The 15,990-nt window shown below is 40.1% G+C and overlaps 1 protein-coding gene across 1 annotated transcript in view; it reads right to left on the minus strand.

Annotated features, from left to right (window-relative positions):
- The window catches only part of sh3glb1a (SH3-domain GRB2-like endophilin B1a), a 32,231-nt gene extending 16,739 nt beyond the window's left edge, over nt 1–15,492 (minus strand). The window contains exons 1-4 of the mRNA XM_061922307.1: nt 15,259–15,492; nt 13,219–13,360; nt 5,686–5,814; nt 5,433–5,566 (exon numbers count right to left, since the gene is read on the minus strand). Coding sequence (XP_061778291.1) covers nt 5,433–5,566; nt 5,686–5,814; nt 13,219–13,360; nt 15,259–15,321 — 468 coding nt within the window. The 5' untranslated portion in view covers nt 15,322–15,492. The remainder of the gene's footprint in view (nt 1–5,432; nt 5,567–5,685; nt 5,815–13,218; nt 13,361–15,258) is intronic.
- Nucleotides 15,493–15,990: the final 498 nt, after the last annotated feature.

Below are 15,990 nucleotides of genomic sequence, written 5' to 3' on the forward strand. Positions count from 1 at the left end.
TTACGAAATCTTTTCTCGCGGCCCAGCGTCACCTAGTTTCTGCATCCAGTGGCCCCCAGGTAAATTGAGTTTGAGACCCCTAGATTTGAGTGTCTAGAAAAGCGCGACATAAATGTAATCCATTATTCCTTTACTATTCTTCTGAAAAAGAGATGAAATATAATCTCAGAAATGAAACATTTTGAGCAATTGTATGCACGCACAGCATTGAAAGCATTTAGTGCAGCTGGGGTTAGGTAAGGAACTTAAACGATGTATAACCTTGGGAGGTATTTGAAGCATATGATATTCAGAAAGTACAACAAAGAATGGGGCAAGGGTGGATTAAGATCAGCTTCGCGTCTTCCTACTCCTTTTTGGACTTGTTGAATTGTTTAATGCAAGTGTGATTGTTTGTTGTGCTGTGCATTTTTCCAACATCATCCTAATAAATAAATTGATTGGGAAAAAAAACAAACTCAAGTTTGTAATACAGTCACAGGTTTTTTAAGACTGACCTTAGTTTTACGCTTGTATGTCAATTAAGATTAAGAATGTATGACTGTCAAACAAAAAACATTTTTAATGAAATTCATCACAAGGTTGTCAGGGATTAAATTTGATTAACCCCAATTTAATCTTGATTTTCAATAGGGCGAAGATGAATGCCACATGAGAAGATAGAGAAAAAGAAGCTTATGACTACGGCTTTGGCACGGATTACATTTTCAGAACTTATGCAGACCCCAAATACACATCAGCAGGTACCATAATGTAAGAAAAGTTGCTTTTGCATAATATTGTGAAACAAAACGCCAGATATGTCTGCTAATAGGTGCCATTTTGTGGTCCTTATACACACACCATAATAATACTCCTATGTTTATTAAGCAGTGTGGCTTCATAGCTTACCAAAGTCGTACTAAAACATTTTGACAGATTTTTAAGTATTGTGTGTAATGTTCTATATTCTCAATGGAACATTTAAGGTTGTGGTGTTGTTTACTGCCATCTCTGTAAACTTGGAACCAGCCTGGCTGTGCTTCATCGTGCAAACAACGCACCCCCACGGCTCCAGACCTTCACACAGTGAAGGTTGCTGGGGAATAAATTTGATTAACCCCAATTTAATCTTGATTTTCAATACAGCGAAGATGAATGCCACATGAGAAGATAGAGAAAAAGAAGAAGCTTATGACCACGGCTTTGGCATGGATTACGATTGCGTACACGCGGACGTTTTCAGAACTTATGCAGATCCCAAATTCACATCAGCAGGTACCAGAAGGTAAGAAAAGTTGCTTTTGCATAATACTGTGCTTCATCGTGCAAACAATGCACCCCCACGGCTCCAGACCTTCACACAGTGGTACTATCATATTGTTAGTGTACAAGAGTTTTTCTTGTTTATATAGTATTGTTCTTGTATTATATTGTTTATGATAAATGGGGACGGCGTGGCGCAGTGAAAAGAGTGGCCGTGCGCAACCCGAGGGTCCCTGGTTCAATCCCCACCTAGTACCAACCTCGTCACGTCCGTTGTGTCCTGAGCAAGACACTTCACCCCTGCTCCTAATGGGTGCTGGTTAGCGCCTTGCATGGCAGCTCCCTCCATCAGTGTGTGAATGTGTGTGTGAATGGGTAAATGTGGAAGTAGTGTCAAAGCGCTTTGAGTACCTTGAAGGTAGAAAAGCGCTATACAAGTACAATCCATTTATCATTTATTTATTTATAAATGTGGAATGAGTGAGAGAGGTTGGGATATTATAAGCATCTGCTTCATCCAACCCCTTTTCAAGTGAAGTGAAGTGAATTATATTTATATAGCGCTTTTCTCTAGTGACTCAAAGCGCTTTACATAGTGAAACCCAATATCTAAGTTACATTTAAACCAGTGTGGGTGGCACTGGGAAAAGGTGGGTTAAGTGTTTTGCCCAAAGACACAACGGCAGTGACTAGGATGGCGGAAGCGGGAATCAAACGTGCAACCCTCAAGTTGCTGGCACAGCCAATGTACCAACCGAGCCTTGCATGATTATCTCTGCCAAAATGTAAAAAAGAAAAAAAAAAAAGTGTTTTGTTGTACTGTGCAGGTTCGAAATAAATATGTCAATCAATAAATCAATCATTAGGGTGTGGGGAAAAAATCAATTCAAATACGAATCGCGATTCTCACGTTGTGCGATTCAAAATCAATTCTTGATTTAAAAAAAAAAAAAAGTTGTAATTTTATTTTATTTTTTTAATCAATCCAACAAACCAATACACAGCAATACTATAACAATGCAATCCAATGCCAAAACCAAGACTGACCCAGCAACACTCAGAACTGCAATAAACAATTGAGAGACACAAACACGACACAGAACAAACCAAAAGTAGTGAAACAAAAATTAATATTATCAACAACAGTATCAATATTAGTTATAATTTCAGCATAGCAGTGATTAAAAATCCCTCATTTACATTATCATTAGACATTTATAAAAAAATAAATAAAAAAAAAGAACAATAGTGTCACAGTGGCTTACACTTGCATGGCATCTCATAAGCTTGACAACACACTGTGTCCAATGTTTTCACAAAGATAAAATAAGTCATATTTTTGGTTCGTTTAATAGTTAAAACAAATTTACATTATTGCAATTAGTTGATAAAACATTGTCCTTTACAATTATAAAAGCTTTTTTTTTTTTTTACAAATCTCCTACTCTGCTAACATGTCAGCAGACTGGGGTAGATCCTGCTGAAATCCTATGTATTGAATGAATACAGAATCGTTTTGAATCGGAAAAATATCGTTTTTGAATCGAGAATCGCGTTGAATCGAAAAAAATCAATATATAATCGAATCGCGACCCCAAGGATCGATATTGAATCGAATCGTGGGACACCCCAAGATTCGCAGCCCTAGCCATCAAATTGCAGTCTAAAGAAATCTCTTATTAGTGACTGCCATCTACTGGTCACACTTATCATTACACCATGTACCAAATAAAATAGCTTCGAGGTCAGCGAGCCAATCAGAATTATGCCCTACATTAGGCGCACCGGGTTATAAGGTGCACTGTCGATTTTTGAAAACATGAAAGGATTTTAAGTTAGTCTTATGTCCCAAAAGTACGGTGTATTAATCACCAATGTATTTTACACAGTATATAGGACAGGGGTCGGGAACCTTTTTGGCTGAGAGAGCCATGAAAGCCAAATATTTCAAAATGTATTTCCGTGAGAGCCATATCATATTTTTTAACACTGAATACAACTAAATGTGTGCATTTTTAAGTAAGACCAACATTTTTAGAGTATAATAAGTCTCTTATTCTTTTTAATAACATTGTTATTCTGAAGCTAACCAATAATAAATAAAATGTCATGTCTGTTGATCATGTTTTTGTTTGGCCATGTGCTGTTTATCCTTTGGACTCTTTAAGTTCCGTTTTTTTTACACTCCCTTGTCTGGTTTCCTTGGTTACTCATTTTGTCCACCTGTCTCTGGTGGACAAAATGCCCGCTCACCTGCTTGCCGAGCACTAATCAGAGGCAGTATTTAAGCTCGTCTTTGCCAGTCAGTCGCCCCATGCTGACTTGTTTCTTGCCTTGCCATAGTTTCGTGCTTCATGCCATGCCAAGTAAGTTTTGTTTGATTTATGTTCTTAGTCTGTTTATGCGTTAGCTTTGTTCTTTAGCCCAAGTTGTGCCTCCGCTGTGAGCGATTTTTGTTTGTATATCTTTTTAGTTAAAATTAAATCATGTTTTTACCTAAATGCCATGTCCCGAATAGTCCCCGTCTGCCTTCCTGGGAGAACGACCCCGCAGCAAGCTGCAACCCCCCCCCATCGTGACATAAAATACTTCTTACCATTAATGCGACTTCTTGAACAAGTGCGGTAGAAAACGGATGGATGGATATAAACGCATGAGAATGTTTTATATTTTGCACGTTATTTTTAGCGCTGTGATTACCAGCGAAATTATTCATAATTATCGCGTTAAGCAATGTCAGCTAAGATTTATCTGAGAGCCAGATGCAGTCATCAAAAGAGCCACAGGTTCCTTACCCCTGCTATAGGGGCTGAATTTTAATTATGGCTTCTCATTATCATAAAAATACAATAATCCCCCCAAAAAATGAATGTGCTGCGCAAAGTGCATGCAAATTTTGGAGCTTGCGACGACGGTGAAACAGGTGAGGGGCGAATGAACGAAAAAAAGAGCATGTACAATTTTTTTCTTTTTTATTTCATACAGTATACTAGTATGCCTAATCAATAATCAATAAACTGAATCAAGAAGTAAGGCCCGATTTCCGCATTCACAGAACCGGCGACGAAGTCACATACTTGGCCAATAAAAGTGAATCACCTGATAAATGCTAAATAATATCAGGAAAATTTAAATAAATGTAAGTGAGATGTTGAAGAGAAGAAATTTGTTTGGGAAAATAATGTGTCGAGTAGTGCTTATTTATACCCGACATACTCAATGTGACTGTTGAGACGGGCATTTGAAGCTAACAAGAACAATCCATACACCCGCACAACACATCTCATCTGCTTGTGTTGTTGTGAACGACATCACCGATGTAACAACAATTTCCGCCCTTGATGTCATTTCCGGATGATGAGATGCTGCTCCGTTATTGATTGAAGTAAAGTCTGAAAGTCGTTAAAACACTTAGTGCCCTCTTTTGACACTTTTTCCACTCCCGTCCTTGCACGCTACACCGCTACAACAAAAGATGACGGGGAGAGGACGCTGTTGAAGGTGAGCTACGTAAATAAGACCGCACAAAACGACGCATCCAGAAGCGACTGTCAGAAAGTGGCTTGAAGATGATCTGTAAAACACCATCTATGCAACATTTTGACCAAAGAACTACCATTACATGTTATGTAGACCAGAGGAAGTATTTTACATTTAGAAAAAAATATATATATATATGTCTGCTTTAATCCTCTTTATAATCACTTTTCTCCCCCACCTTCCCGCGCCCAGCAAAGTCCCACGGGAAGGTGGGGAGAAAAGTGAGAAAAGTCGGGGAAATGTTCAAAAGTCCCACCCGGGTTCGAGTGTGCACTCAAACTCAAACTCGAACCCGGTTGGGACTCGAACCTGGGTAGGTATTTTGAAAATTTTGGGGGACTTTTGCCGACTTTTCTCATTTTTCCCCCTTACTTCCCGTGGGACTTTGCTGGGTGCGTTTTGGACATTTTTTGTAACCCGGGACTTGTGTGGCCGGGAACCCCGGGGAGGTATTTTGGACACAATTGGGACTTTTGAACATTTTGGCCGCCTTTTGAAAAAAAGGTAGACAATAGACCAATCATCGGCAGTGCCCCTTATATACCGGTGTGCCCTATGGTCCTGAAAATTTGGTAATTATGTCAAATATTTCGGAGGAAAATACAGACAAAATCGGGCGTCAGGGGCGTCGGATAAGACCAACTCACCAGGATCGTTTTGAAGTCCCCCTCCAGAAAGTTCCTGAAAGGGGTCAGGAAATTGATGGCCGAACTTTGAATCAACTCCCGCTCCGCCCCGCCAATCTGCTTCTGAGTCTCGCCGCATTTTATCAAAGCATTTCCTGCAATAGCGAGCAGCACAAACAACACATCAGTCCCATTGTCGCACCGGACAGGTGACGGTACAATCTGGAAAGCTCAAGCCAGACCATAGAAAAGTACACGTCAAATGGATACGCACCGTAAGCGGTTCCAGGACCAAATTCACTTCCTGAGTCAATCATGGACTCGCCTAACAGTTCATGGTTGTTCATGCGTGTCGGGGCCTTTTTTTCCAGTTTCTCATACACAAATTCCTCCAGTCGCACATCTGGAAATTACAGAAAACTCAATTACAAAGTCATGAGTGAAGAGTCAGGGGAGCAAATTCAATACAGTGAAGACCAAAAAAGAAGCGGCAAACCCATGACTGAGACCGTCAATGCAACTTCCGAGACAAATAATGTTTGAAGATCAATGCTTCATGGGATCATTGGCTAAAGTAGAGCAAATCAGTTAAGGCTATGTCTACACTAAGCCGGATAACCCCTTAAACAAATAATTATTTAGCCTAAGCCCTGTTTCAGCCACACTAAACTATCGTTTAAGGCAGCGTTTCTCAAGCTTTTTTCAGTGACCCCCTAATCAGAGCAAAGCATTTTTGGTTGAAAAAAGAGATAGAGAAGGAAATTCCAGCACTTTGTCATCAGTTTCTAATTTATTAAATTGTTTAAGAGTGCAAAATATTGCTCAATTGTAGTGGTCTTTCTTGAACTATTTGGGAAAAAAAGATATAAAAATAACTAAAAACTAAAAAAGTGATTTAATTATAAAAAAATATTTCTACACATAGAAGCACGAGACGGTGTGGCAGAGTGAACGTGCGCAACCCGAGGATCCCTGGTTCAATCCCCACCTAGTACCAACCTCGTCACGTCCGTTGTGTCCTGAGCAAGACACTTCACCCTTGCTCCTGATGAGTGCTGGTTAGCGCCTTTCATGGCAGCTCCCTCCATCAGTGTGTGAATGTGTGTGTGAATGGGTAAATGTGGAAGTAGTGTCAAAGCGCTTTGAGTACCTTGAAGGTAGAAAAGCGCTATACAAGTACAACTCATTATTTATTTAAGTAATAATCAACTTAAAGTGCCCCCTTTGGGGATTGTAATAGAGATCCATCTGGATTCACGAACTTAATTCTAAAAAATGTCTTCACCAAAAAATAAATCTTTAATATCAATATTTACGGAACATGTCCACAAAAAAAAATCAAGCTTTCAACACTGAATAATGCATTGTTGCATTTCGTTTTCACAGTTTATGAACTTACATCAATATTTTGCTGAGGTATTACTCAATAAATATATTTATAAAAGGATTTTTGAATAGTTGCTATTTTTAGAATATATATTTTTTTGAAATCTCACGTACACCTTGGCATACCGTCAAGTACCCCCATTTGAGAACCACTGCCTTAAACGACGGGTTAGTGTGGCTGAAACGGGGCTTAGGCTAAATAATTATTCGTTTAAGGCAGGGGTCGGGAACCTTTTTGGCTGAGAGAGCCAAAAAGCCAAATATTTTAAAATATATTTCCGTAAAAGCCATATAATATTTTTTTTAACACTGAACACATGCATTTTTAAGTAAGACCAACATTTCTAGAGTATAATAGGTCTCTTATTCTTTGTAATAACATTTTTATTCTAAAGCTAACTGTGGAGGGGGGCGTGGCCTGCGGGCCTGCAGCGACAGGTGCGTAGATGGCCCACCTGGGCCTTGTTATCTAATCACCTGTCGCTCTGTTATGAGCAGCAGCCAGGAGGAGAGACTGGGTTGGGGCTGGAAATACTATTGCTGAAAACTTATTGAAAAATAAAACAATATTGTAACCCTGAAACAGGCTCTCATGTCGGTACTTGGGGGTCTGAAGAACCCCCAGGAGGGCAAGCCCCACACTAACCAATAATAAATAAATAACTTCTTACCATTAACGCAACTTCTTGAACAGGTGCGGTAGAAAACAGATGGATGGATTAAAAATGCATGGGAATGTTTTATATTTTGAACATTATTTTTAACACTGTGATTACAAGTGGAATTATTCATTACTTTATCCGAGAGCCAGATGCAGTCATCAAAGGAGCCACATCTGGCTCTAGAGCCATAGGTTCCCTACCCCTGGTTTAAGGGGTAATCCGGTTTAGTGTAGACCAGTGGTTCTTAACCTTGTTGGAGGTACCGAACCCCACCAGTTTCAGATGCGCATTCACCGAACCCTTCTTTAGTGAAAAAAAAAAAAATTATTTTAAAATTCAAGACAAAGTTATGTTTTTTTTTTACTGGTGCACAAAATGAACCGTGCAGGAACATCACCTTGTTCAAAGAACAAAACCGAGACAGTGCATGAACTCGCAACAAACGACACACCTGCAAATTAGTGTGACTTCTGCAGTTGCATCTGAGAGACCAGTTCAGATGTGTGTGGCTTCACTTTGGCGAGTGCCACTCGTGTCATTTTCACAGCAAAATCTGTTCCTATTCTTTGTTTTTAAGTCCATCATCCTCGACAAGGATTGCTCACAAAGAGATGTAACGAATGGTATACAAAATTCCATGGCTTTCTTAGCAATAACAGGATATTTTTTCATTTGGCAACACCAAAATGTTGAGGCCGTTGTTGTTCTGAAGAGTTGCTGTTGAACCTCAGTGCATGTGCTCCACTTAGGGCTGGGCAGTATGGCTTTTTATTAATATCTCAATATTTTTAGGCCATGTCACGATACACGATATATATCTCCATATTTTGCCTTAGCCTTGAATGAACACTTGATGCATATAATCACAGCAGTATGATGATTCTATGTGTCTACATTAAAACATTCTTCTTCATACTGCATTAATATATGCTACTTTTAAAAGGGAACATAATCACAATTTCAAAAGGGTTAAAAACAATAAAAATCAGTTCCCAGTGGCTTGTTGTATTTTTTGAAGTTTTTTTCAAAATGTTACCGGTCTCAGAATATCCCTAAATAAAGCTTTAAAGTGCCTTATTTTCGCTATCGTCTAAACCACTATCCATTTCCCTGTGACGTCACACAGTGCTGCCAATGTAAACAAACAATGGGAATACCACAGCAAGATATAGCGACATTAGCTCGGATTCAAACTCGGATTTCAGCGACTTAAGCGATTCAACAGATTACGCATGTATTTAAACAGATGGTTGGAGTATGAAAATATTGAAGAAGAAACTGAAGCTATTGAGCGAATAGCTATTGACGCTATTCATAGCCATAGCATGGGCGAATAGCTGCGTTAGCATCGCCGGTAAAATGTGCGGACCAAACGATCAGGACTTTCGCATCTTTTGACACTGGAGCAACTTAAATCCGTCGATTGGTAAGTGGTTTTTTTCGCATTAAATGTGGGTGGGAGGAAACGTAATATAGTTGCAAATGCATCTACAGGTTATCCATACATCTCTATTCCATGTCTGCTTTAGCACCGCCGGCAAATAGCATGTTAGCATCGATTAGCGTAGCATGTTAGCATCGATTAGCTGGCAGTCAACATCAACAAAACTCACCTTTGTGATTTCGTTGACTATCGTTGCAAATGCATCTGCAGGTTATCCATACTACTCTGTGCCATGTCTGCCTTAGCATCGCCGGTAAAATGTGGAGAAACTCCAGCACATTCAATGGGGGTCTGGCGGCAGACACTTTGGCATCTCCGGGCCAGTGGTGCAACTTGAATCCCTCCGTTAGTGTTGTTACACCCTCCGACAACACACCGTCGAGGCATGATGTCTCCAAGGTTCCAAAAAATAGTCAAAAAAACGGAAAATAACAGAGCTGAGACCCGGTGTTTGTAATGTGTTGAAAATGAAAATGGCGGGTGTGTTACCTCGGCGACGTCACATTCTGACGTCATCGCTTCCAGCGCGATAAACAGAAAGGCGTTTAATTCGCCAAAATTCACCCATTTAGAGTTCGGAAATCGGTTAACAAAATAGATGGTCTTTTTTCTGCACCATCAAGGTATATATTGACGTTTACATAAGTCTGGTGATAATGTTCCCCTTTAAACTTTCATGCAGAGAGGGAAATCAAAACTAAGTCAATTGACCAAAAGTGTACAGTATTTATTAAACAGTTATTAAGCAGTGGCACAAACATTCATGTCATTTCCAAAACAGAAAATACAAGATTGTCAGAGACATTTTAAAACAAGCTATTAGTGCACTTTTGTGCATGATGTCATTAAGATGACATATCAAAGCAACACTATATTAGAGTGCACTTTTTGTACAGAAAGCCACTACAATAGTTTAAAACAAATAAAGTGCACTTTTGTGCATGATTTCACACAAGATATTTCAATGAGTGTCAAATAAAAATGAGCTGCATAATAGGAAATCAAATAGTGTATGTCCTTCACTATGTGGTAGGTTCCTGCGGACGTTATCTCCTTCTGTTGTTGACTATTTTTTTCATGCGGTGTTGATCTGGAAATGGTTGCTTGGGTATTTTAAGGGTGTTGTACCGAACGGAGATGTTGACATGCAGAGTTTCAAGCACTCTTCATTTTCTAGCGAGTGACTTTTCAAATGATGCTACTTTTTGCAGCAACGCATTTGCCGCATACTTGACATATTACGGTTGTCTGTTTAACATCTTCCCGCTTGAAGCCAAACCACCGCCACACGATGGACCCCCTGCTGTTTTTCTTGGGAATTAATTATTCCTTTATTTGTTACCAGATTGGCACCTTCTCTCTCTTGTATTACCACTCGCACCACTGCTAACGTTACCTATGCCGCTACCTCTCTACTTCACAAGGGCGACAGTATGTGACGTATGTAAGAAGGTGTGCTTGTTTGTGTCTCTGTGAGATGGAGAAACAAGAAAGAGTGAGAAGAGCCTGTAGTGTAATGCCCGCACCGAAAAATCAACTGCGTGAGAACGTATACTCGAACATCACAATATAGTCATTTTCTACGGGGACCCCGATTTTTTTCCTGAAGGAACTCTCCTGACGGAATAAATAAAGTACTATCTAAGTACTATCTAATCTATCTAATTTAAATAAGTTGAAAAACTTATTCGGGTGTTACCATTTATTGGTCAATTGTACGGAATATGTACTGTACTGTGCAATCTAAGAATCAATCAATCGATTCTATATTGCACAAAGACAAACCTGCGATATATATAGAGTATATTCGATATAGGGCTGGGTGATATAATCAATATATCGCGGGTTTGTCTGGGCGATATAGAAAATGATTATAGTGATATTTGAGTATACGTTCTCACGCTGTTACTTTTAGCTGCGGGCATTACACTACAGGCTATTTTCACTCTTTCTGGTCTCCTTCTCACAGAGACATAAAACAAGCACACCTTCTTACATACGTCACATACGTATACGCCCTCGCGGAGCAGAGAGGTATCAGCATGGGTAACGTTAGCGGTGATGCGAGTGGTAATACGAGAGAAAGAAGGTGCGAATCTGGCAACAAATAAAGGAAGAATTAATTCCCAAGAAAACAGCAGGGGGTCCATCGTCTGGCAGGGGTTCGGCTTCAAGTGGGAATATGTCGAACAGACAACCGTAATTTGTCAAGTATGCGGCAAAAGCGTCGCTACAGAAAGTAGCATTGCTGCTAAAAGTGGGAATATGTCGAACAGACAACCGTAATTTGTCAAGTATGCGGCAAAAGCGTCGCTACAAAAAGTAGCATTGCTGCTAATATGTAGCATCATTTGAAAAGTCACCTGCTAGAGAATGAAGAGTGATTACTCCGCATGTCAACATCTCCATTGGGTGCCGCACGCCCACACCATCAAAATGCCGAGGCAAACATTTCCAGATCAACACCGTATGAAAAAAATAGTCAACAACAGAAGAAGATAACGTCCGCAGGAACCTACTACATAGCGAAGAACAAACACTATTATGCAGCTCATTTTTATTTGACAGTTTTTAGAATATTTTGTGTGACATCATGCACATAAGTGCACTTTATTTGTTTTAAACTATTGCAGTGATGTTCGGTACAAAAAGTGCACTTTAATTTAGTGGTGTTTTGATATGTCATCTTAGTGACATCATGCACAAAAGTAGCTTGTTTTAAAATGTCTCTGACAATCTTGCACTTTCTGTTTTGGAAATGAAATGAATGTTTTTGCCTCTGCTTAATAACTGTTTAGTAAAGACAGTTTTGCTAAACTTACTTAGTTGTGATTTCCCTCTCTGCATGAAAGTTAAAAATGAGCATATAATTAATAATCATCATACTGCTGTGATTATATGCATCAAATGTTCATTCAAGGCTAGGGCAAAATATGAAGATATATATGGTGTATCGTGACATGGCCTAAAAATATCGAGATATTAAAAAAAGGCCATATCGCCCAGCCCTAATTACAAGTAAAAGCATATAATTAGATAGATAGATGGATAGATAGATAGATAGATAGATAGATAGATAGTACTTTATAGATTCCTTCAGGAAAATTAAAATTCCAGCAGCAGTGTACAGAGTTGAAATCAATTTAAATTAAAGTAAAAAGTAAATAATGGGGGTTTAAATGGAAACAAAATAGAGAAATTTTACAATAAGAATAAAAACTAAAAAGCAACAATGGGAATAACAATATAACAGTAAAATAAGAATATAACAAGACAAAGTAGGCAGTAGTGACCATGTTATGAAAACGTATTGCACAGTTATTGTTTTGCATCCTAGTACCCCCTGCCCCCCGTCCCAGAGAGGAGTTGTACAGTCTAATGGCGTGTGGGACAAAGGAGTTCTTGAGTCTGTTAGTCCTGCACTTGGGATGAAGCAGTCTAGAACTGAACAGGCTCCTCTGGCTACTGATAACGCTATGCAGAGGGTGACTGGCATCATCCAGGATGCTCACTAGTTTGTCAACAATCCTCTTCTCTGCCACCGTCACCAGTGAGTCCAGTTTCATTCCCATTGTAGAACCGGCCCGCCTGATCAGTTTCTCAAGTCTGGAGCTGTCCTTCTTAGATGTACTGCCCCCCCCCAGCACACTACCATGTAGAACAGAACACTGGCAACCACAGACTGGTAGTACATCCACAGTTTGAAGGAGTGCAGTCTCCTGAGGAAGTACAGCCTGCTCTGTCCTTTCTTGTACTGGTGGTCCGTGTTAACAGTCCAGTCCAGCTTATTGTCCACCCAAACCCCGAGGTACTTGAATGAGTCCACGGTCTTATAATTATAACTACACAATACAGAAACAAATACAAATCATCAGCAAGAAAACTAATTTAGAGTCTCAGAATATTAAATACCATATAAATATAACTACACAATACAAAACCAAACACAAATCATCAACACGCAAACTAATTTACAGACTCCGATAATATATTAGTTTCCTTTTAAAAACCTGTTTACTTCCAATGCCGGTGAGAATTCGAGGCAGGTTATTCCGCCGAACCCCTAGGGTTCGATCGAACCCAGGTTAAGACCCATTGGTGTAGACCTAGCCTTCAGGACAAAAAATGTCTTCATGGGAACTTTGGCACGAGTAGAGCAAATCAATTTGACCATGTTCTTCGACAGGACAGATGTCACATACCAATCCTGCATATGGATGTTTATGATACCGACTTGGAGATGTTCTTCCTGCATACAAACTCTACAAGCGCTTCTAAGGATTTCATACGCCCTTTGGCTGGAAGACGGTCTTACTTGGGTTGGGCTGTAGAAGGACTTCGGTCTGCTTCATGATCTTCTCTGTCCATTGCTTGGTGTTCTCGGCTCTGACCAACAGATTCTCCAAGTGGGCATCCAACTCGGTCTTCTCCGCCTGGCCGAGCTTCTCCTCTGTGAACTTTCCACCCCCCACACAAAATGGTGAATGGGCTATACTTGTATAGAGCTTTTCTACCTTCAAAATACAAACCCTGTTCCCATATGAGTTGGGAAATTGTGTTAGATGTAAATATAAACGGTGCAAATCATTTCATATTCAGTTGAATATGCTTCAAAGACAACATATTTGATGTTCAAACTGATAAAACATTTTTTTTTGTGCAAACAATCATTAACTTTAGAATTTGATGCCAGCAACACGTGACAAAGAAGTTGGGAAAGGTGGCAATAAATACTGATAAAGTTGAGGAATGCTCATCAAACACTTATTTGGAACATCCCACAGGTGTGCAGGCTAATTGGGAACAGGTGGGTGCCATGATTGGGTTTAAAAACAGCTTCCTAAAAAATGCTCAGTCTTTCACAAGAAAGGATGGGGCGAGGTACACCCCTTTGTCCACAACTGCGTGAGCAAATAGTCGAACAGTTTAAGAACAGTGTTTCCTCAAAATGTAATCGCAAGAAATTTAGAGATTTCAACATCTACGGTCCATAATATCATCAAAAGGTTCAGAGAATCTGGAGAAATCACTCCACGTAAGCGGCATGGCCGGAAACCAACATTGAATGACCGTGACCTTCGATCCCTCAGACGGTCTGTATCAAAAACGGACATCAATCTCTAAAGGATATCACCACATGGGCTCAGGAACACTCCAGAAAACCACTGTCACTAAATACAGTTTGTCGCCACATCTGTAAGTGGAAGTTAAAGCTCTTCTATGCAAAGTGAAAACCATTAATCAACAACATCCAGAAACGCCGCCGGCTTCTCTGGGCCCGAGATCATCCAAGATGCACTGATGCAAAGTGGAAAAGTGTTCTGTGGTCTGACGAGTCCACATTTCAAATTGTTTTTGGAAATATTCGACATCGTGTCATCCGGACCAAAGGGGAAGCGAAGCATCCAGACTGTTATCGAGGCAAAGTTCAAAAGCCAGCATCTGTGATGGTATGGGGGTGCAAAGGTGCCCAAGGCATGGGTAACTTACACATCTGTGAAGGCACCACGAATGCTGAAAGGTACATACAGGTTTTGAAACAACATATGCTGCCATCTTTTTCATGGACGCCCCTGCTTATTTCAGCAAGACAATGCCAAGCCACATTTAGCACGTGTTACAACAGCGTGGCTTCGTAAAAAAAAGTGCGCGGGTACTTTCCTGGCCTGCCTGCAGCCCAGAACTGTCTAGTAGCGCAATATGAAGCGTAAAATACGTCAGCGGAGACCCCGGACTGTTGAACGACTGAAGCTCTACATAAAACAAGAATGGGAAAGAATTCCACTTTCAAAGCTTCAACAATTAGTTTCCTCAGTTCCCTAACGTTTATTGAGTGTTGTTAAAAGAAAAGGTGGTGAACATGCCCTTTCCCAACTACTTTGGCACGTGTTGCAGCCATGAAATTCTAAGTTAATTATTTTCCACCCAAAAAATAAAGTTTATGAGTTTGAACATCAAATATGTTGTCTTTGTAGTGTATTCAACTGAATATGGGTTGAAAAGGATTTGCAAATCATTGTATTGCGTTTTATATTTACATCTAACACAATTTCCCAACTCATATGGAAACGGGGTAAGTATCATCCATCCATCCAGTTTTTTATACCGCTTGTCCCTTTGGGGTCGCTGGTATTATGACATACATAATAGCGAGAAAGTGAAGCTAATGACAAAAGCGGCCTGCGTTGATGCTTACAGTAGCCAACTAATGGACGTCATCTGACTTTTTGACAAACACAGCCGTGATACACATTTAATAATATTAATACATTTTTGTTCGAAGTAAGAAAATAAAAGAAAAACTAGTTTCGCTATGAGGGTTAAGCTAGCGGCTAATTAGCAGTTGAGAACTTACTTGCACGGCCCGACTCAGGAAAGTGCCGGCGTCGGCGGCCAAGCGCTTGACATTAAAATCCATGACAGGACGTCGCAGGTTGGTCAACTTTGGAAATACGACGACGGGCTTATTTCACAAGCCGACTTCCATGCCTTTGGAAAAACGTCACACAAGCAAGTTATTGAGTCCGAGTTCCACCCAGCTGTTGGACGTCACCAAGATGACACGGTGACAAGATGGTACACCGCCGCTTAGGTGGCTTCTGCGCATGCGTTCATCCGGGGAACTCCGACCATTGAGAACGTTGAGGATTGCTCTCTTGACTGACTTGTGGTGCTTTGCGAAGGGTGGGCGACGCTGCACGTTACATAGGTATTGATTGTGTCATTAAAAAAAAAGTATTCCTATAATTACTTATTTGTGATTATAATCAGAATAAAACAAAACAAATAAACATAGAAAACAAATTTACACATTACTCATTCACACACACACACATACTTCTATACACATATATATCAATCAATCAATCAATGTTTACTTATATAGCCCTAAATCACTAGTGTCTCAAAGGGCTGCACAAACCACTACGACATCCTCAGTAGGCCCACATAAGGGCAAGGAAAACTCACACCCAGTGGGAAATCGGTGACAATAATGACCCAGTGGGACGTCGGTGACAATGATGACTATGAGAACCTTGGAGAGGAGGAAAGCAATGGATGTCGAGCGGGTCTAACATGATACTGT

This window comes from Nerophis ophidion, linkage group LG15 (genome assembly GCF_033978795.1).
Source record: "Nerophis ophidion isolate RoL-2023_Sa linkage group LG15, RoL_Noph_v1.0, whole genome shotgun sequence".
NCBI lineage: Eukaryota > Metazoa > Chordata > Actinopteri > Syngnathiformes > Syngnathidae > Nerophis > Nerophis ophidion.